Source organism: Poromitra crassiceps (genome assembly GCF_964638095.1).
Source record: "Poromitra crassiceps genome assembly, chromosome: 9".
NCBI lineage: Eukaryota > Metazoa > Chordata > Actinopteri > Beryciformes > Melamphaidae > Poromitra > Poromitra crassiceps.
The window spans coordinates 19,459,613-19,481,158 of NC_139630.1; the positions used below are offsets into that span (position 1 = coordinate 19,459,613).

Genomic DNA, 21,546 nt, shown 5'->3' on the forward strand with positions numbered 1-21,546 from the left:
TCCCTGGTGCTGCTGGAGGGTTGAGGTACGTAACTGTCATTCTGTCTCTGGTGCTGCTGGAGGGTTGAGGTACATAACTGTCATTCTGTCCCTGGTGCTGCTGGAGGGTTGAGGTACATAACTGTAATTCTGTCCCTGGTGCTGCTGGAGGGTTGAGGTACGTAACTGTCATTCTGTCCCTGGTGCTGCTGGAGGGTTGAGGTACGTAACTGTCATTCTGTCCCTGGTGCTGCTGGAGGGTTGAGGTACGTAACTGTCATCCTGTCCCTGCTGCTGGAGGGTTGAGGTACGTAACTGTCATCCTGTCCCTGCTGCTGGAGAGTTGAGGTACGTAACTGTCATTCTGTCCCTGCTGCTGCTGGAGGGTTGAGGTACGTAACTGTCATTCTGTCCCTGCTGCTGCTGGAGGGTTGAGGTACATAACTGTCATTCTGTCCCTGGTGCTGCTGGAGGGTTGAGGTACGTAACTGTCATTCTGTCCCTGGTGCTGCTGGAGGGTTGAGGTACGTAACTGTCATTCTGTCCCTGGTGCTGCTGGAGGGTTGAGGTACGTAACTGTCATTCTGTCCCTGGTGCTGCTGGAGGGTTGAGGTACGTAACTGTCATTCTGTCCCTGGTGCTGCTGGAGGGTTGAGGTACGTAACTGTTATCCTGTCCCTGGTGCTGCTGGAGGGTTGAGGTACGTAACTGTCATTCTGTCCCTGGTGCTGCTGGAGGGTTGAGGTACGTAACTGTCATTCTGTCTCTGGTGCTGCTGGAGGGTTGAGGTACATAACTGTCATTCTGTCCCTGGTGCTGCTGGAGGGTTGAGGTACATAACTGTCATTCTGTCCCTGGTGCTGCTGGAGGGTTGAGGTACATAACTGTAATTCTGTCTCTGGTGCTGCTGGAGGGTTGAGGTACGTAACTGTCATTCTGTCCCTGGTGCTGCTGGAGGGTTGAGGTCGAGCCGGTAGCTTCTGCTGGGTCTCACTCTCCACATGAAAGAATAACAGTGTGTTTTCACAGGCCAGAGTCCCGTGGTGAGAGTAAAACTCTCATTAGTGTCCGGGCCTGAAAACATTTAGGAACCCCCCCGCCGCACCCTGTTAGGACCCCTGTAGCTGTCCAAACAACCTGCCAGACCTTAAACACAGCACACTTTCTGCTGCACCCAGGGGCCTTCACTATCAAACTGTCAGTTAAGTTAGGAAATGACACTAAAATGTGAATGAGCCCAAATGAAATGGAATGCAAAGAAAATATAGGTATTGTAAGTAAATTAGTAAGTACATTTTATTTGTATAGCACTTCTCATAGAGGGGTCTCTCAAACGGCTGCACAGGTTTAAAGCACATACAGAAGAATCAAGTAACAGTAAAATACAAAAGACAGGACTACAGTCAGAGTTACAGAAAAACAGTCAGCACAAAAAGGCTAGACAAACGCCTGTCTCAACAGAAGCGTTTTAAAAATGTCCACAGAGGCCGCAGCTCTCAAATCCTGAGGCAGAGCATTCCACATCCTAGGAGCTACAGACTCAAAGGCTCGGTCACCTTTGGTTTTGAACCTGGTGCGCGGGACAACCAATAAGCTCTGGTCAGCAGACCTCAGTGACCTGCTGGGGACATGTGAGCTGAGCAGGTCAGGTCACAGATATGCAGGTGCCTCACCATGCAGGGCTCTGAAGATGGTTTTAACTAATGACAACATAAACATTCTACCCCCAGCTTACTTCCTGTTGCAGTTAAGTTAAGTTATCCTTTATTTATCCCCTTGGGGAAATTCATCCTCTGCATTTGACCCATCCTCTACTAGGAACCTTCCTAGAACTAGGAGCAGTGGGCAGCCACAGTGCAGCGCCCGGGGACCAACTCCAGTTCTTTTGTCAGTACCTTGGTCAGGGGCACTGACAGGAGTATTAACCCTAACATACATGTCTTTCTTGATTGATGGTGGGAGGAAACCGGAGCACCCGGAGAAAACCCACACGGACAGGGGGAGAACATGCAAACTCCACACAGAAAGGACCTGGGACGGACCGGGGTTCGAACGCGGGACCTTCTTGCTGTGAGGCAACAGTGTTAACCACTGAGCCACCATGCCGTCCAGTGCCAGTGTTTGCTAATACAATAGCTGACAGGAAATAAGCTAGGTTTCAAACTGTTCCCTAGCAACACTATTCCGTGAAAACTGTCTATATGTAATCAAAAGGAACCTTGAACTGGATCCTGAAGTTAAGAGGAAATCCAGTGCAAGGAGGCCAAGATAGGAGTGATATGACATGTTCTACTTGGCCCGGTCAACAACCTGGCAGCAGCATTCTGGACCAGTGGGAGGCGCTCCAGAGATGAGTTGCTGAGACAAGTAAAAAAAGAATTACAATCGTCCAGGCATGAAGCAACAAAGGCACGTATAATCATTTCCAGCTCAGAGTGAGATACAACAGACATGAACTTTGCAATGTTTCTAAAGTGGAAGAAACATGTACGGGACAAGGGCTTGATGTGCTTGTCAAGGTGCATAGCCTGATCCAGAGCAATTGAGAGAGAGAGTGGCGTCAGCGGAGGACCAACATGCGTGACTCATTAGCCAATGAACAGCCAGGAAGGGGTCTCGTGCTACTTTTGAATGCTAAAATAAAGCTGATAATGTACAATTTGATTTAAAAAAAAACTTTCAAAGGACAACACAAACTGTTCAGTCGGCTGCAACTCGACAGTGCTGCTTAATCCAGAACTTTACTTCCTGGAACCCTTGAGAGTAAAAAACTGGTCCATTGGAGTGAATGGCGATGTCGCGACTCTTCTATATACAGTACATAACTGGAACACAGAAGCGTCTCTGAAGCAGAGCATCACGGAAGCGTCGAGCAGGAGCCTGGCCATTCACACCAGAAGCGCTCTGTTTTGCTCCGCGCCGGTCATGCCTGGCGGCACGCGGCCGCTCACGGCTCGCATCAAAAATACACCCCGATGACGAAACTCCCGCTGCAGGAGATATTTCATGCTAATTGATCTGAAAATGAAGGGGTGACAGGTAAGTTAACCATTGGAACAATCTACCAAAACCCTTAAACTTCCCTTAGAGTATCTGATGTCTATCTTCATTTGTACTTGTCCATCCCTTCCTCTCTCTTCCAGTGTGTGTTGCCTGAGGCCACATAGAAATGAAGCTTAAACGCAAGTTGAATCAGAAGACTTTCTGCTACTCATCCATTCATTCATCATTCCTCTCCTCTCCCCTGCTCATATCAGCTGTTTATTATCAGCTGATTATACCAGATGATTAGGGGCGTACCACTCTGTTTGCTAAACCAATCAGAGCCAACCACATCTTCCTATCCAGCCAATCACGCCACAGTGTCAACTTTTAAATCTGTTCTCCCCTCTCGTGTGTCTGCTGTCATTTCAGAGCGATTTTGCGACTCTCCACCACCACCATTCACCTCCAGTTCCTCTAGACTGATTCACACCATCCTGAACGGAGAGGAGAAGGGGACAGAATGTAGAGAAACAGTGGATGGATAAATCCAGAAGGAGGCGGTAATGCAACATAAAGGATGCCAACTGCCATAAAACACCACAGAAGAAGAAGAACCATCCTGAACGTGATCTGACATTCTGTTTAGCTCTACATATCAGTCTGGACTCCAAGCCGTCCACAGTCATGTCAGTGGGTGTGAGTACATGCCTTGACAGACAACTCCTTCAGCCAGTCAGCATAGCCAAATCCAGTCCTTCAGCCAATCAGCGTCGGATCCAGTCAAATCCAAATCACACTCAGAAGAACAGCGAAAACCGCTGAGAAACTCCACGTTAGTGTTACTGCTCGTTGCTTCAGAAGACGCAGAGCCATGGTAGCAGAGCTATTTACTGATTGGCCGGTTACGAGATCAACTACGACGCATGTCCCTGATTGGCCCATGCACTTTGTAACTTCTGAAAAGGCCCACCCCCCGGGCTGGAGGCCAGACGGGCTAGAGGCCAGACGGGCTAGAGGCCGGACGGGCTGGAGGCCAGATGAGCCGCGGGACAAAACAAAATGTGAGTTCACGTGAGCGGATGGTTTCCCAGGCTATATACAGTTGATCAGGGTTCAAACAGAGTAAAAGAGAATCTCAGCGGCGCCCTCTAGTCCTGTATTCCAGAGTCAGTTTGTGCTAACACTCAGCATGTGTCCACGCACTGCCACTCTCCCACAGACACGACGTCAATAGTCCGGGGTCACTCTGTCCTCGCTCAGGTCCAACATGTTCTGGTCCAGCATGTTCTGGTCCAGCATGTTCTGGTCCAGCATGTTCTGGTCCAGCATGTTCTGGTCCAGCATGTTCTGCAACGCTTTGAAGAGTAAAGTGATCCCAGTCATGCATCATACATCAGCAGTCAGCCACACTGGACCCGGGACAGAACGTCCACCACACGGGGATTCAATATTTCTAACACCCAGCACCATGTGGCCTCATACACACACACGCATGCACGCGCGCACGCACACACACACACATACATGTACACACACACACACACGCACACACACGCACACACGCGCGCACACACGCGCACGCACGCACACACACACACATACACACACGCACGCGCAGGGATGTGGTTGGCTCTGATTGGTTTAGCAAACAGAGTGGTATGCCCCTAATCATGTGTGTGGCGTGTGCACACACACACGCACGCACACGCACGCACACGCACGCACGCACGTACACACACACACACACACACACACACACACACACGCACACACAACCACAACCACACGCACACACAACCACAACCACACGCACGCACACTCCAAAACACCAAACCTCAATCCCTTGTAAATGATGATTTGCGAGCTTGAAGGCTCTAAAGAGGAGAGATGGGAGTCAGATGGCCGAGGGCTCGTCACTTTCACCTGAACGCCACTCCATACCTCAGCGGCTGCAAGGGGGCGCTGACGCTGACGTTGATGTAACGGGGTTAGAATAACACTGTGGCCGCGGGGGGAGAAGAAGAAGACGGGGTTAGAATAACACTGCGGCCGCGCGCGGGGGGAGAAGAAGAAGGGACGGGCCCTCCTCCACCTGACAGCAGATCATCTTACCACTACGAGCTCTCTCTGACATCCTTTTGAAGTCCATAAAGCCGTGCGGTTAGTCATCGTGCTGCAGATCCACTGATCCTTTCTACTTCCCATGGCTCATATATGACATTATATAGACATTATATATGAGGGCAGGCATACATTAGGCCCATAAACTCCTCAGCCCATAAACTCTGTATTCTGTCAGTTTGGGCTCATATCTAATATCATATCCACTAATATTATAGAAAGAATATCCGGGAGTGCCTCCTTCACTGTTGTTATGCAGCGAGCTACTGTACGTAGCAACAACATAACATTGGCCTTTGCCCACTAAGTGTGGGGTTGTTGCAGCGTTACTGTAATAGTCCAAAGGGAATCAAGAGGATGAACTCAGTCAGTAAAGCAGTAAACATTGGCACTGCTTGTCAAATATCATTATCAACATTTTCATTGGAGCCAAAAATCTGTCTGAACAGCTACTCAGTCCGGCTTTTTTTTTTTTTTTACATTCTGTACAGAGTTTCAGACTGATGGAGGAGAAGAAAGATATCATTGCTTCAGATTAGTCTGGTTTCTGTCAAAATGGATGAGATTTCAGGAAGAAGAAGCTCCGAAGCCCCCCCTGTCCGTTCATGTCTGTGAGCAGAGCGGAGCAGACCCAGGTATCTACAGGTGCATCGATATGGTTTCATTGTTTGTGTCTCATTTCAGAAGTATTGTTCTAACGTTACTCCTTGGCAGCAGTAATTCAAACCTGAGTAATAACTCTGTTGTCTCTCCTGTCTGCGAACGATCAGGGAAACCACACTGATGTCCAGTGTGTTCTTGTCCAGGGAAACCACACTGATGTCCAGTGTGTTCTTGAACGATCAGGGATGTTCTTGAACGATCAGGGAAACCACACTGATGTCCAGTGTGTTCTTGTCCAGGGAAACCCCACTGATGTCCAGTGTGTTCTTGAATGATCAGGGAAACCACACTGATGTCCAGTGTGTTCTTGAACGATCAGGGAAACCACACTGATGTCCAGTGTGTTCTTGAACGATCAGGGAAACCACACTGATGTCCAGTGTGTTCTTGTCCAGGGAAACCACACTGATGTCCAGTGTGTTCTTGAACGATCAGGGAAACCACACTGATGTCCAGTGTGTTCTGAACGATCAGGGAAACCACACTGATGTCCAGTGTGTTCTTGAATGATCAGGGAAACCACACTGATGTCCAGTGTGTTCTTGAACGATCAGGGAAACCACACTGATGTCCAGTGTGTTCTTGAACGATCAGGGAAACCACACTGATGTCCAGTGTGTTCTTGAACGATCAGGGAAACCACACTGATGTCCAGTGTGTTCTTGAACGATCAGGCAAACCACACTGATGTCCAGTGTGTTCTTGAACGATCAGGGAAACCACACTGATGTCCAGTGTGTTCTTGTCCAGGGAAACCACACTGATGTCCAGTGTGTTCTTGTCCCGGGAAACCACACTGATGTCCAGTGTGTTCTTGTCCTTTGGCGTGATTAAATCAAAGCTGTGGGAATACTTCCATCTGGAGAGAGTCAACGTTTCAACAACGACCAAAATGAATCCAGGTGCTGCTGAGGATAATCCTAGATTTGGGATTTGTGTTATTGTTATTGCAATATTAGAACAATGAAATGATCACTCCTCATCACTGGGGAAAGTGATCATATCAATGTAGCACCAGTGCCAACACGTGCCAATCAGGTGCGCTGGGCCCATCCACACATTCACACATTGTTGTTGTTGTTTTGTTTGTTTGTTTTTTTGTTTTTTTGCCATATGATGTCACCATTAAACAAGACCAAATGCCAAAAACGGCGTCCCTCTCTTTATTACGGAATGCTAGATGCCCAATGTGAATGTCTCGTTAATCATCATCACTACACTGTGCCACACGCACAACATGCATGTCTTGTTAAGCATCATCACACATTGCCAATTGCTAAATAGGCAACCGACCAAGAAAAACAACACAAACCAATAGATTAGAGATGGATTAGAGTCTAATCCCTCTCTAATCTATTGGGTTGAATCTGAACCACCAGTGGTTCGCACCAATCACAGCATCCTATGAGGCAGCTACGGGCGGGCTTTAGGTGTGACGCCAGCAAGAGCGATGCCGGTGATAGACAGATGGTTCATCCAATCACCTGCCAGGTATTTATTTGAAAGTGTCTGACCTTTGTAACGGTTTCCCGACTCATTCCCCGATGGTTATGTGAAAACAAACCATCTGGCAGCGTCAGGTTAATATTACGCTACATTTAAAAATGGATCATTCTGTAAATCCTCCAGTTGTGTCTCATGTCACTTCAATCAACTCACGTAGTGCAGTACTCAAACTACTCAAAGCCATTCCTCCTGTTGCTCTAACTCAGTCTCAGTAAAAGCAGCACAACGTCCCTCAAACAAAGAACGTCTATTTGTTCTTTCTTCGTAGATCGTGACAGAATGTATTTATGCTGTTTCACCAGTGTCATCCTAGTCACAATAACAAGCCCTGTTCAGACATGCAGTGACAGAATGTATTTATGCTGTGTCACCCAGTGTCATCCTAGTGACAGAATGTATTTATGCTGTGTCACCCAGTGTCATCCTAGTGACAGAATGTATTTATGCTGTGTCACCAGTGTCATCCTAGTCACAATAACAAGCCCGTTTCAGACATGCAGTGAACTCCTGAAGATATCCACACGTTACGATGATGTGTATGTACAGTATGAACACAATATTGTCTCTTGTGAGCACGCGGCCACGCAAATGGAACACCCAAGCCCCTATAGTACTATGCAGTACACACATTCTTTACTTAAGTAGAAGAAGTACAGTTACTTGTGTAACTGTACTAGTCCTGTCTGCCCCGCCCACATGCCAGCACTGTGTAGCCCCGCCCACGCACCCACACTGTGTAGCCCCGCCCACACGCCAGCACTGTGTAGCCCCGCCCACGCACCCACACTGTGTAGCCCCGCCCACACGCCGCCGCATCAGCCCTGCCTGTTTATCCAGATGTGCTGGAGCACAGTCTGCAGGGCTGTGATCAAGTCTATTAAACACTTCATTTAAATCTTTGATGTTGTGCCAGACCCTGTCCACTACTGCTCAATGGTATGGGACTTACTGACTGTGTTTACTAGTCTGTGTGTGTGTGTGTGTGTGTGTGTGTAGGTGTGTGTGTGTGTGTGTGTGTGTGTGTGTGTGTGTGTGTGTGTGTGTGTAGGTGTGTGTGCGTGCGTGCGTGTGTGTGTGTGTGTGTGCGTGCGTGTGTGCGTGTGCGTGCGTGCGTGTGCGTGTGTGTGTGTGTGTGTGTCTGTGTGTGTGAGTGTGTGTGTAGATGTGTGTGCGTGCGTGCGTGTGTGTGTGTGTGTGTGTGTGTGTGTGTGTGTGTGTGCGTGTGTGTGTGTGTGTGTGTGTGTGTGTGCGTGTGGTGACAGCTTCCAGCTACTGATGTCAGTAGTACAACCTAATGAACTTGCTAGACCAAAAGAGAAACTTGGCGTTTCAGAGTGTTCCACACATGATGTTAAAAAGTGTTGAGAAAAAGGTGTGAAAAATCTTGTGTGGGCGTCCGGGGTAGTAGTTCTGCTGGTGAAACTCCTCGCTGTCAGGCGAAAAGAAGCGGGTGGTGACTGCACATGTATGCGAGGAAGCATGTAACTAGGCTATACAACTCTCCCCTGATCGGCAGAGGGGGTGGAGCAACGACCGGGTCAGCAGGGAGAATTGTACAATTGGGGAGAAAACGGGGAAATCAGAAGAAGAAAACTGACTTTCACATGACATGCTGTCACATGACATGCTGTCACATGCTTCATTTAACGAGAGACATCAAACAGCCTCTCTCACCTGTTTTCTCTCCTCGGTCTCCTCGCTCGCCCTTCTCTCCTTTCAGCCCTCTGTCTCCTCTCTCACCTATAAAGGAAAGAACAGACAGAGCTACAGAATGACCACACAATGACCCACAGACATACATCACACCACAGACATACATCACACCACAGACATACATCAGACCACAGACAGAGCTACAGGATGACCCACAGACATACATCACACCACAGACATACATCACACCACAGACATACATCAGACCACAGACATACATCACACCACAGACATACATCAGACCACAGACAGAGCTACAGGATGACCCACAGACATACATCACACCACAGACATACATCAGACCACAGACATACATCACACCACAGACATACATCAGACCACAGACAGAGCTACAGGATGACCCACAGACATACATCACACCACAGACATACACCACACCACAGACATACATCAGACCACAGACATACATCACACCACAGACATACATCAGACCACAGACAGAGCTACAGAATGACCCACAGACATACATCACACATTAATTATGTCATTTAGCAGACGCTTTTGTCCAAAGCGACTTACAATTCCAGATTTTGTCAAACAACTATGCAACACAATCAATGACAGCTAAGACATTTTGATGGATTAGATAGAGTAGCATCATGTAGAAAGTAGTTTGAGAAGGAATAAGTCACATTATTATTATTTATTTATTTTAATGAAAATGTGTTAGTTCAAGAAGGGCCCAGGTGTAGCCTGAAAAGGTGAGTTATTAGTCTCCGGTGGAAGATTGGCAGATACGGAGGGGCTGTCGTGTGGACTGCACTGTAGGCCAGAACCAGTGTCTTGAATTTGATGCGTGCCGAGATGGGAAGCCAGTGAAGGTCCCGGAAGAGGGGAGTGACATGATAGATTTTAGGTTGGTTGAACACCAGACGGGCTGCAGCGTTCTGAATGAGCTGAAGCGGTCGGATGTCAGAGGCAGGCCAGAAGAACATTGCAGTAGTCCAGGCGAGAGATGACCAGTGCCTGGACCAGGAGTTGTGTCGCTTCCCTCGTGAGAAATGGACGGATTTTGTGGATGTTGTAGAGGGAGAACCTAACAAACATTTATGACCACAGAGAAGCCAGTTGTTTCCGTACATTTCAAAATGGCTGCCATTTTAGAATATGGCTGTTATTTCAGCCATGTTTACCATAGAATTTTGCTGTTCATAGTTAAAAACCTGTCATTTGACACCAGAATCAACAAAAACGCCTTGGACAGGTAAATTCTACTATAACAATGGGTGAAATGGCAGCCATCTGGCTTCTCTGTGGTCATAATTGTACGGTTTGATAGCGAGGTCATTCACATCGGACAATTCTACACAAAGTTGCCCCCAAGTTCCTGGCTGGAAATGGCAGCCATCTTGGAAAAATGTTGATTTTTGCGTGGCTAAAGGGTTTTATCAGAAGAATCCCCAGCGAGTATTTGTGCTTGTTCTTTAATCTGCTCCACTAATCTACACCCTAATCCTAGTTTAACCCCAGAAACGGATACTTTTCACACTATTGTGAGTAGATCTGATTTTAAATAAGTGGCAAATACTGACAGACCCTCATCAGCTTAACCCAAATCAGATCCATCCCAGTGAGAAATGCATCAACCACCACAGACACACACATGTACACACATGCACACACACACACACACACACACACACACACACACACACACACAGTCACACACACACACACACACACACACACCAACAACCCTGAGAAGTCTGCACACGTGTGCCATTGAAGTCGAGTGCACGAGCCTAGAAATAGCCTAAAGCCCCGGTAAGAGAGAGAGAGAGAGACAGAGAGAGAGAGAGAGAGAGAGAGAGAGAGGGAGAATGAGTGAGAGAGTGAAAAAGAGAGAGAGGGAGAGACAGAGAGGGAGAGAGTGAGAAAGGGAGAGAGACAGAAAGAGAGAGGGAGAGAGGGAGAAAGGGAGAGAGACAGAGAGAGAGAGGGAGATAGAGAGAGAGGGAGAATGAGTGCGAGAGGGAGAGGAAGAGAGGGAGAGAGTGAAAAAGAGAGGGAGAGAGGGACAGAGAGAGGGACAGAGAGTGGGAGACCCCCATTTGAAGAGATTGTGTCTCTTGTCTTTTCATAGTCATATGGTTCTGTCCAGACTTCGGTACAGAGATAACAGAGAGACTACGATCAGTCCTACATTCTCTAACTGTGTTAACCTCTTAGAAATTAAATAATGGTGAAGTTGTTTGCTGGGGACCTCCTGGATCCCCCTCAAGGACCCCCGGTGGTCCCCCCGGACCACACGTTGAGAACCGCTGTGTTAGAGTCTCCATGTTTGAGCCGTGGAAAACCGACGCAATGCAAAAGCGCTCGATGATTGTAAGTGAAAAATCTCCTCGTTTTGCGGTTTCACTGTGATTGGCTGCAAGATGACGGCATGTTTACGCGCGGCGCCTCCCCCCTCCAATCTAGCTAGCTTGGATACGACCATTCTTCATTTTGTTCTTATTTCAAAACCACGACTTAGCGTCATGTTGTGGGAGCGCCACTCTTGGACCGGGACGTTTTGGAAACCGCACGTGTGTTTTTACCATGCGAGCTATAAGAGGATCACCTTTAATTTGCCTCCTTTTTCACATCCAAGACCGCAGCGTGCATGCCAGCCGAGGTGACACAGTCCCACCCAAGTATACGCCTAGAGTCTGTGTGTGTGTGTGTGTGTGTGTGTGCGTGTGTGTGTGTGTGTGTGTGTGTGCGTGTGTGTGTGTGTGTGTGTGTCAAGTCTGAGTAGGGTAGCTTGTGCTAATAGCGCGCCACACCCTGCCTGTGAAGTGGTCAGCTGTGGGTGTCGCCAGCGTCTGACCACATCCTCCACAAGCAGAGCCGCACAGAAACAACACTGCTGCTGAGCCACAGACACATTCACAGCTACAACACTACTGCTGAGCTACAGACGCATTCACACAGAAACAACACTACTGCTGAGCCACAGACACATTCACAGCTACAACACTACTGCTGAGCTACAGACACATTCACACAGAAACAACACTACTGCTGAGCTACAGACACATTCACACAGAAACAACACTACTGCTGAGCCACAGACACATTCACACAGAAACAACACTACTGCTGAGCTACAGACACATTCACACAGAAACAACACTACTGCTGAGCTACAGACACATTCACACAGAAACAACACTACTGCTGAGCTACAGACACATTCACAGCTACAACACTACTGCTGAGCTAGACACATTCACACAGAAACAACACTACTGCTGAGCTACAGACACATTCACAGAAACAACACTACTGCTGAGCTACAGACACATTCACAGAAACAACACTACTGCTGAGCTACAGACACATTCACAGAAACAACACTACTGCTGAGCTACAGACACATTCACAGAAACAACACTACTGCTGAGCTACAGACACATTCACAGAAACAACACTACTGCTGAGCTACAGACACATTCACACAGAAACAACACTACTACTGAGCCACAGACACATTCACAGAAACAACACTACTGCTGAGCTACAGACACATTCACACAGAAACAACACTACTGCTGAGCTACAGACACATTCACACAGAAACAACACTACTGCTGAGCCACAGACACATTCACACAGAAACAACACTACTGCTGAGCTACAGACACATTCACACAGAAACAACACTACTGCTGAGCTACAGACACATTCACACAGAAACAACACTACTGCTGAGCTACAGACACATTCACACAGAAACAACACTACTGCTGAGCTACAGACGCATTCACACAGAAACAACACTACTGCTAAGCTACAGACACATTCACAACACTACTGCTGAGCCACAGACACATTCACACAGAAACAACACTACTGCTGAGCCACAGACACATTCACAACACTACTGCTGAGCTACAGACACATTCACACAGAAACAACACTACTGCTGAGCCACAGACACATTCACACAGAAACAACACTACTGCTGAGCCACAGACACATTCACACAGAAACAACACTACTGCTGAGCTACAGACACATTCACACAGAAACAACACTACTGCTGAGCTACAGACACATTCACACAGAAACAACACTACTGCTGAGCTACAGACACATTCACACAGAAACAACACTACTGCTGAGCTACAGACACATTCACACAGAAACAACACTACTGCTGAGCTACAGACACATTCACACAGAAACAACACTACTGCTGAGCCACAGACACATTCACAGCTACTGTGTGAAATGCAAAGACTTCAATACAATATAACTTTTACTTTACGTTGTCATTTAGCAGACGCCTTTATCCAAAGCCACGTACAACAAGGTTATATACAGCACATCAATAACGACAGATAAACAGACAATAGAAACCCTGAGGATAAAATGCTAAAATGCTATAGCTCCACCACATGATATTCAGTATATAACTCGTTAAATCCTGAGGTTTTGGTCATTTAACCCCCCGTTAATGCACTGGGTACCCCTCTTTCCTCTTTAAAAAAAAAAATAATCACCCCATTTACACAATTCTGGTGTTGGTATGGACACTTCTGTGCCCCTTGATTGGATTGGTTTGTGCTCGTGTTTACCAACCCGGCCCAGTACAGGATCACTTTATACACCAGTACAGGATCACTTTAAAGAAACCAAAGAAAAACCGGAGTCAAATTGCTTGTATGTGTACATACTTGGCCAATAAAGCTGATTCTGATTCTTCTCGTGATTCTGAAAAACTGTTGAATCCACTCCCTGCTCAATCCATCTCCCATTCATCTAATTAGAGAAAGCAGGTAGCTCCACGCTGCTGTTTTTACAAGCTTCTCAGCATCTCAGCTCCACGCTGCTGTATTTACGAGCTTCTCAGCATCTCAGCTCCACGCTGCTGTATTTACAAGCTTCTCAGCATCTCTGCTCCACGCTGCTGTATTTACAAGCTTCTCAGCATCTCAGCTCCACGCTGCTGTATTTACGAGCTTCTCAGCATCTCAGCTCCACGCTGCTGTATTTACAAGCTTCTCAGCATCTCAGCTCCACGCTGCTGTATTTACAAGCTTCTCAGCATCTCAGCTCCACGCTGCTGTATTTACAAGCTTCTCAGCATCTCTGCTCCACGCTGCTGTATTTACAAGCTTCTCAGCATCTCTGCTCCACGCTGCTGTATTTACAAGCTTCTCAGCATCTCTGCTCCACGCTGCTGTATTTACAAGCTTCTCAGCATCTCTGCTCCACGCTGCTGTATTTACAAGCTTCTCAGCATCTCAGCTCCACGCTGCTGTATTTACAAGCTTCTCAGCATCTCAGCTCCACGCTGCTGTATTTACGAGCTTCTCAGCATCTCAGCTCTCTCTGCACCGTTGGCTTTTACAGTTGAACTCCCTGCCTCTCACGCGCTGACCGAGGATATAAACCCTCTGTGGTTTTCAACACAGTCCAAAGCCAGGCAAAGCCAGGTGGGTGAGAGCAGTGAGATGTTGCCAGAGTGTGGAAGGCCTGTACCCTGTACTACGAAGCTATCTTAACAGACCCGCGATCTGTCACTTTGATCTGGTTTGACTGAACAGGATCAAAGCTATCTAGTTTAACAATACTACGACGCTGGTTTTCTACTCGATAACTGAAGCTGGGTTTATCTGGGATCTGCCTGTGCACGCGCACGTTTTTCGCTCGTGCACAGGCGCGCGTCCACGCGAAAGAGGTGCGCTAGCCAATCACATTATGAACAGCTGAGTTGATCCACGCCCACACCCATTTCCACACCCATTTCCTCGTTCGATTTCCTCGATTTACTTTGATCAGCGATTTCTGTCTCCTACAGCAGCTTTTTGCGAGTGTAAATGTAAATGTGTAATCTCAGTCTATAAATTTCCACAATCTGTGAGCCTATTTAGACCATAGATTTAGAAACGCATGCTCAATGAATAATGATCTCTATCACTCATTATGTGTGTGGTTGCACTGATCGAATAATTAATTATATAAAATAATGATAGCCTAATATAAAAGAGAAAACTGCTGAACTGAATTGAGACGATGCGGGCATAGTTTTCATTGATAAAAACTAGCCTATTTTTGCTCATATATTGGCATACAGCCTACAGGACACAGTTCCAGCTGAAACATGCAAGAGTAGCCTGCATATTTAGTATTGGGGCTATCCCATATTTATCCCATATCTATATTATATGTATAGGCTTTTCTGGCATGTAGGAGAATATCACCCTCACTCCATTTGAGGGTCTGTTTATGATATGCGCTGCGGTGATTAATAGTGATCATATTTCTCCACGCATCGTTGAGCTGTTAACACGTTCACTGCCGTTGACGAGTCAACTCGTCAAGCAGAAACCAACGGTTGACTGCCAATGACGAGTCAACTCGTCAAAAAAAAAAAAAAAAAAAATTGACGGTGGGACGTGGATCAAACCCTTTTACGTCTCCTATAAAAATATGGGAGCCACCGAACGTGTACAACCCATTCCACCGACCCACTAAGTGGCGACAGTGCTCTCCAGACTAGAGAAAGCGAGCCAAAACTGCAGGGAAGCGTGAGGAAACCATTCTCATACTGTAGAATGGTTTGGCGAAAACGCTTTCGCGCTGGCGCACAACGGTGGCGCACAACGGTGGGGGGTTCCAAAAATAGACTGGGTGCAACACACTTTGAAACACGCAGCATAAAGCCCAGAATCGCAAAAGCTTCATCAAAGCTCTCAACCGAAACCCCAAGAAACGAGCGAGCCCCATCCAGGCTCGCCCGACGAGGGGCTGCCAGGCAGCAGACAGGGAGCAGAAACTCGCTTGTGACACACCCGCTGCAGAGCCAAGGAGGGAGGAGGAGAACGCCCACGGAGGGAGGAGTTTGAAGGAGAGGGGGGTGCGGGTGCTGTTATGGAGGAAAATACTGTTCAGAACAAATTGTTTAGATGTCTGATGTCTTTGATGCCAAAAATAAATGGTTAAAGTGACTGTTCTATCGAATTTCACAAAAAGGCATTTTTCTCACCTTTCATTTTCAGACGCTGAAACCATGCTGTATTCAACTGCTAATGCCTACATAACTACTAACTCTACAAACTAACTATTTTAGACAGAGAAAGCACACATTCTATTAGTTCTTTTGAGATATTTTGTGTTCACAAAATCCTAGCAGAAAATAATCCTCGGCTCTTGAAAGATGAGCCAGAATCCTAAAAAAAAAAACTTGGCAGAAGCTACCTACAGCAAAAAAAAACTGTTGGCAGTGAATGTGTTAAGACATAAAGTGGTAAGTAGGCTTAATTGAATTACCGTAAATTCCGGACTATAAGCCGCGGCTTTTTTCCCGTTTTTTGGCCCCTGCGGCTTATATAACGGTGCGTCTTATCTATGGATTTTTTCAGAAAAAAAAAAAAAAAAAAAAAAATCTCTCTTTTTTAGCACTCTTTCTAACTATAAATCCACTTCTGTTTTAATTTCCTCTCTTGCCCTCTTTTCACCACACCGCGGACACTGTGTGCACTGTAAAAATAAACAACGGTGGTGTTGTGTTATGTTGTTTTGTTGAAATGTTACGGTAATACGGTAAATGGGAGCTTCCTCAAACAGCCATCTCTTTCCCGACAATCCCCTCTGTGCGTGACCACTTACATATGGTAATTACGGTAAGCAAACGGCCACAAGCCCATCAACTCCCTCCCCCGACTACCAGGAGAAAATCACAAACTTCGGCGAATTCACACAAAGGAAGATCAAGGAATATTCCATCGAACCGGAGCAGATCATAAATATGGATGAAGTGCCTTTGACGTTCGACCTGCCACTCACTCGGACTGTTAACAAGAAGCGCCCTGGAGGATTCTTTCACCAAAAAAAAGCTTTGCTCGTTCTCGACAGCATGAGAACGAGCAGTAGATGATCATGAGGTGGTTTTTCAGACGTGTCGATATAGCAGTTTATCGCAAAAGTGTAATGGAAACACATTTTTCGCATTTGCACGTCATGTGACCCATATTATCCCTTGGAAAAGGAGCGGAAAATAAGTTTGGTAAGTAAGGTTCGATAGCCGTGTCAAAACCTCCGCAGCAAGTGGAAAACTTTGAAGCAACGCTACCTAGCAGAAAGACGAGTGTTGTGCAAAAGCGTAGCCGGGCAAATTAGATAATGTTTAATGGCAGAAATCGGTCCATGGTGACAGCAGGCTGCCTGTGTGCGCGCATTTGGCACAGCGGCGAGATGAGAGGATGAAAAGCACACACTGGTGCGGTGGTGCTGTCTGAAGTGAATACAGTGACTGTGAGTAGGCTAATACATTGCACACGTTTCAGGTGCAATTATAGAACCAAATCAGCCTTTTCCCCCCTCCATCTCTAAATCGGACCAGTTGTAGGCTATTAGGCTACCTTTTTTCCTCTGCCTGTCGCGCTGACTGCATTCACGCAGCCAGCAACATTTTGCGACTCATTTTCTTTTGAATTGATAATCAGGCTCGTTTATATGCATTGTAACTTCATGTTGGGATTTCCATTGACCATTGGTTGGATTTGAGCATGCAGGGGACGGGATATGGGGCAGATCCCCGTGCGTAATCACTGTGGCAGCTGCTGCAACGGGGAATCACTCAAACGCAACTTCAATGGAAACGCCTACAAGTCGCAATTGTACATTGTCGAAGTTGTAGAAATATCGCAATTCTTTTGCGAAAAACTGTAATGGAAACACAGCTATAGATGAAGAGGAGTTCGTTGGTTTTGAGTGACAATGAAGGAGAGAGGAGAGTGGTTGACGAAGCCACCCTGAACCTGTTCGTTTCCGACACTGAAGATGAGGACTTTGGTGGTTTCAGTACGCAGGAAGAAGAGGAAGACGAGGATTAGTGACTTGACTTCTCTGGTTACAGGTTTGCTGCACATATAGCCTATTGTTGTGTGATTTTGTCTGGGGATTAGTGACCTGACTTTTGTTTTGTTTTGTTGAAATGTTAATAAATGGGAGCTTCCCCAAACAGCCATCGCTTTCCCGACATTCCTCTCTGTGCACGAACCCTTTCATATGGTAATTAAACATCAAAACACCCGCGGCTTATAGACCGGTGCGGCTTATAGAAGAAAAAAATAGTCAATTTTGGTCCCGCGGCTTATACACCGGTGCGTCTTATAGTCCGGAATTTACGGTATGTAGCCTACAGAGCCACAAATGTTTTTCTTGTTCTATTCTCAGTTGACTGCAATCTATTTTTCATATGGCGATCTTATATGAATGGTGAGTGACTCCAGAGAGCCGATTATATGGGTCTGTCATGGATTTTGATCTTATCCTCTGAAGCTAACCTGGTCGGGACCAGGTTAGCTTTGCAGCGTGAGTTGCCATGGTGATTGAACTAGGTTAGAAGTTAACTTGCTTTGTAGTACGGCTAAACCAGGTTCAAACCCAAACTTACTCGGATAAGGCATTAATCTAGCTACGTAGTACAGGCCCCTGATGTCTTAAGGCCCAATACTCTACGTTAAAGGTAAACTATGCAACTCTTTCATAAAAAAACATAAAAAAACATGTTTTTTTATCCATATACGTGTAGAAAGGTTTTCCCACAAAAACATAAATTCATGCACAAAATACTGTGGCAGTGTGTTTATGTGGAGAGAGACAGCATCATGTGTGTATTTTTGTGATTAGACCTTTACATTGATTAGACCAGAACATTGTGTTCTGTGTTTATGTGGTTGAGTGAGCTTGACAATACATGGAGAGAGAGAGCGCCAGAAAACAGGGATTAAAGCAGGAATTAAAAGTGTTTTTGTGATACTTTCACAGCGGTTATGTTATAAAGGCACAAATAAACACACACCTACCTCCAAACCATCGTGGGATGAGTTGTTTGCAGCACAAAGGCTGATCTGGGAAGAAGCTCTAATTTCTGGTTTTATGTCCGCTTAGCTGCGGGTTCCAGCTCAAAACATCTTAGCGATGCTATTGGCTGGCTGTTGTGCTGTGAGCGATGTTATTGGCTGGGCCCCATGTGGACTTCTACACAAGAAGAATCAGGCAGGGGCAGCATCTAACAACAAACACACTGCCAATGTATTTAGTGTGTTGGGGTTGATGTTTTTGACGGGAAAGTTTTCTAGGATACATTTTTTCTTCTTCTAATGATATAGTTGCATAGTATACCTTTAAAGACGGAGATGGACAGAGCCTTCTGTCCGTACTCTGCGTTCATTTCATGCGTCCGTCCTCTGTAAGCTTACGGATACGCATGAAACGGAGCAGAACCACACACACACTCACACATTTGACTCTCTACTGCCCACTGGTGGATGTATTGCTTAACATGATACCAACGTGAAAGACGCATGGAAGGAAGTATGTGGTCAGTGACGATTACACCGTTTGAAACGGACGCATTTATTTTCATATAAAAATGGAGGATAATTGGACCTTTAGTTGTGGGCTGGTAACAGTGTTCATTTTGTTACGTTTTGTAAGCTTGTTTTGTGACTTTGTGTGTCCGTCTGTCTGTTGAACCGTTATAGCACGGGGATTTCATTATGGATCACAATTGCTCAAGTAAGATACTGATGACGTCATCATTGATGATGACGTCATCATTGATGATGCCACAATGTTGATGTGGCAATAATCAGTCTGTCACACATCACTTAAAGAGCATGGTGCAGGTTGGAGACCACATTGCATTAATATGTGGGAGGGGTATAATGGGATTTGGGTATGATTTTTTTGAGAAATTCATACACAGCTGATTTCTTTGTGGGGGTTTTTAGGCTATGAGCCAACTCAACTGCACGTACCAATTCCATAAGTGTGGGCACGGTGGCTCAGTGGTAGAGCTGTCGCCTGAGTCCGATTCTCGCCTGGGACACTGTGGGCGCTGTGGTTGTGTTCCCCCCCATATCTTCAGTGCCTACTGCCCAGGTGGGGTATCTCGTCGTAAGGGCCCTTCTGTCTGTGTGGAGTTTGCATGTTCTCCCCGTGCTCCCCCAGGGGGGTTCCTCCGTATATAACCCCCCCCCCCCCCCCCCATTAAAAAACATGCAGAAGATCAGATCGTCATCGTCATCCGACCAGTGACGACAACATCCGAAGTCGGTCCCCGGGCGCTGTACGAGAAAGCGACCACTGCTCCTGGCCTGCCCCCCGGAGGAAAGGACAAAGCCAGGATGGGTTAAATGCAGAGGACAAATTTCACCGGCCACCGTCAGCATGTGTGTGTTGTGGCCCTCCGGGCATGTGTTGATTGTAATTGTGTGACAATAAAGACGGGCTTGTCCGTCTGAAATCGTGTTTTTTTAAATAATGAATCACTTGAAAAGGCTTTATGTGTGAGCAGATGTTGCTGAATACTGAAACTCTCTGTAGGTGCTAAATGATTTCACTGTAACTGCGTGTGGCAATTAACGCTGACCTTTATGAATTGGACACCTTTTTGCAACGAGGTTCATTTGCATTTTGGGGAAGGGACAATTCTGCGCCAAATGTATGCATATTAATGACGTCATCTAAATACTGTATGTGCTCATAGCACAGGAGCACAGAGGCTCTATTTGCATGACAGTGCACGCTTCAGCGCTTCAGCCCGTGCGAATGCTTTGTGAATCAGACGGTTTCTTTCTGTCTTATTTGCACAGGTTGAGCGTGTGAGTATTTTAGTCTCATCTTAGTCAAAGAAAGAACGTTTTAGACTTTCCAAACTCATTGGAAAGATCTATTAATCTATGTCGTCACATTATGGAATGGTATTAACATGGTAACATCTTCTGATTAGATTTTGTGAAAATGTCTTATAGAGTAGTTTTTATTTAGTTAACTCATTGAGTGCCAATGACGACTTTAGTCGTCAATTCATTTAGTGACGTAGAGTGCCATTGACGACTAAAGTCGTCAATTGTGTTTTTTGACGGGGGGATGTCGATCTAAGCCTCTTACATCGCGTCTTACAATATGGGAGCTATTGAATGTGTCTAACCTATTTTACAGAACCATTAGGTGGCGACAGTGCTGTCCAGATTACAGAAATGTCAGGAATACAGCCTGAAAAAGCCGTGATCAAAGAGAAAGCGCTCATGCTGCAGCCCAGAGCCATGTAGATTGCTCTGGCTGCTGCTTGACGGTGCCTGCCAACAGCAATCAATCCGCGCACACAACTGAGCTCCTCTGCCTCTGTCTGTCTGTCTGCATATAGTTTCTCCACACGATTACCCACCAGAAAGGCAGCACCCGACGCCGAAGGGCCAAACCTTTACCTGTAGTCCCGTTTGGCATTTCCTTGTCACGCTGTGAGCTGTCACAGCGCTGTCGCGCTGTGAGCCGCTGTGAGCCGCACCGCCCGCAAAAACGGAGGCTCCGAAAATACTGGGTGCGTGTGGGGAGGAGTTTTCAGCTGAGTGGGGGAGAGGGGGGTGGGGCACGCAGGCTCCACAGAACTACACCAGGTCACTACATCAGAAAATATTAGCTAGAGTCAGTGAATGTGCTTGAAATGCTGCATTTCACAAAAGGCGGAATATCTCAGCTTCTAGATAGAAATGCATGTTTTTGCTGTTTTTGACCTATCTTCTCCGGCTGATAACTAAAGAACGGAAAATGGTATCA

The 21,546-nt window shown here is 46.5% G+C and overlaps 1 protein-coding gene across 2 annotated transcripts in view; it reads right to left on the minus strand.

Annotated features, from left to right (window-relative positions):
• The window catches only part of scara5 (scavenger receptor class A, member 5 (putative)), a 205,157-nt gene that overhangs the window by 36,521 nt on the left and 147,090 nt on the right, over positions 1-21,546 (minus strand). For both annotated transcript variants that reach the window (XM_083643562.1, XM_083643563.1), the window contains exon 10: positions 8,929-8,994. In XM_083643562.1, the coding sequence (XP_083499688.1) occupies positions 8,929-8,994 (66 nt within the window). The remainder of the gene's footprint in view (positions 1-8,928; positions 8,995-21,546) is intronic.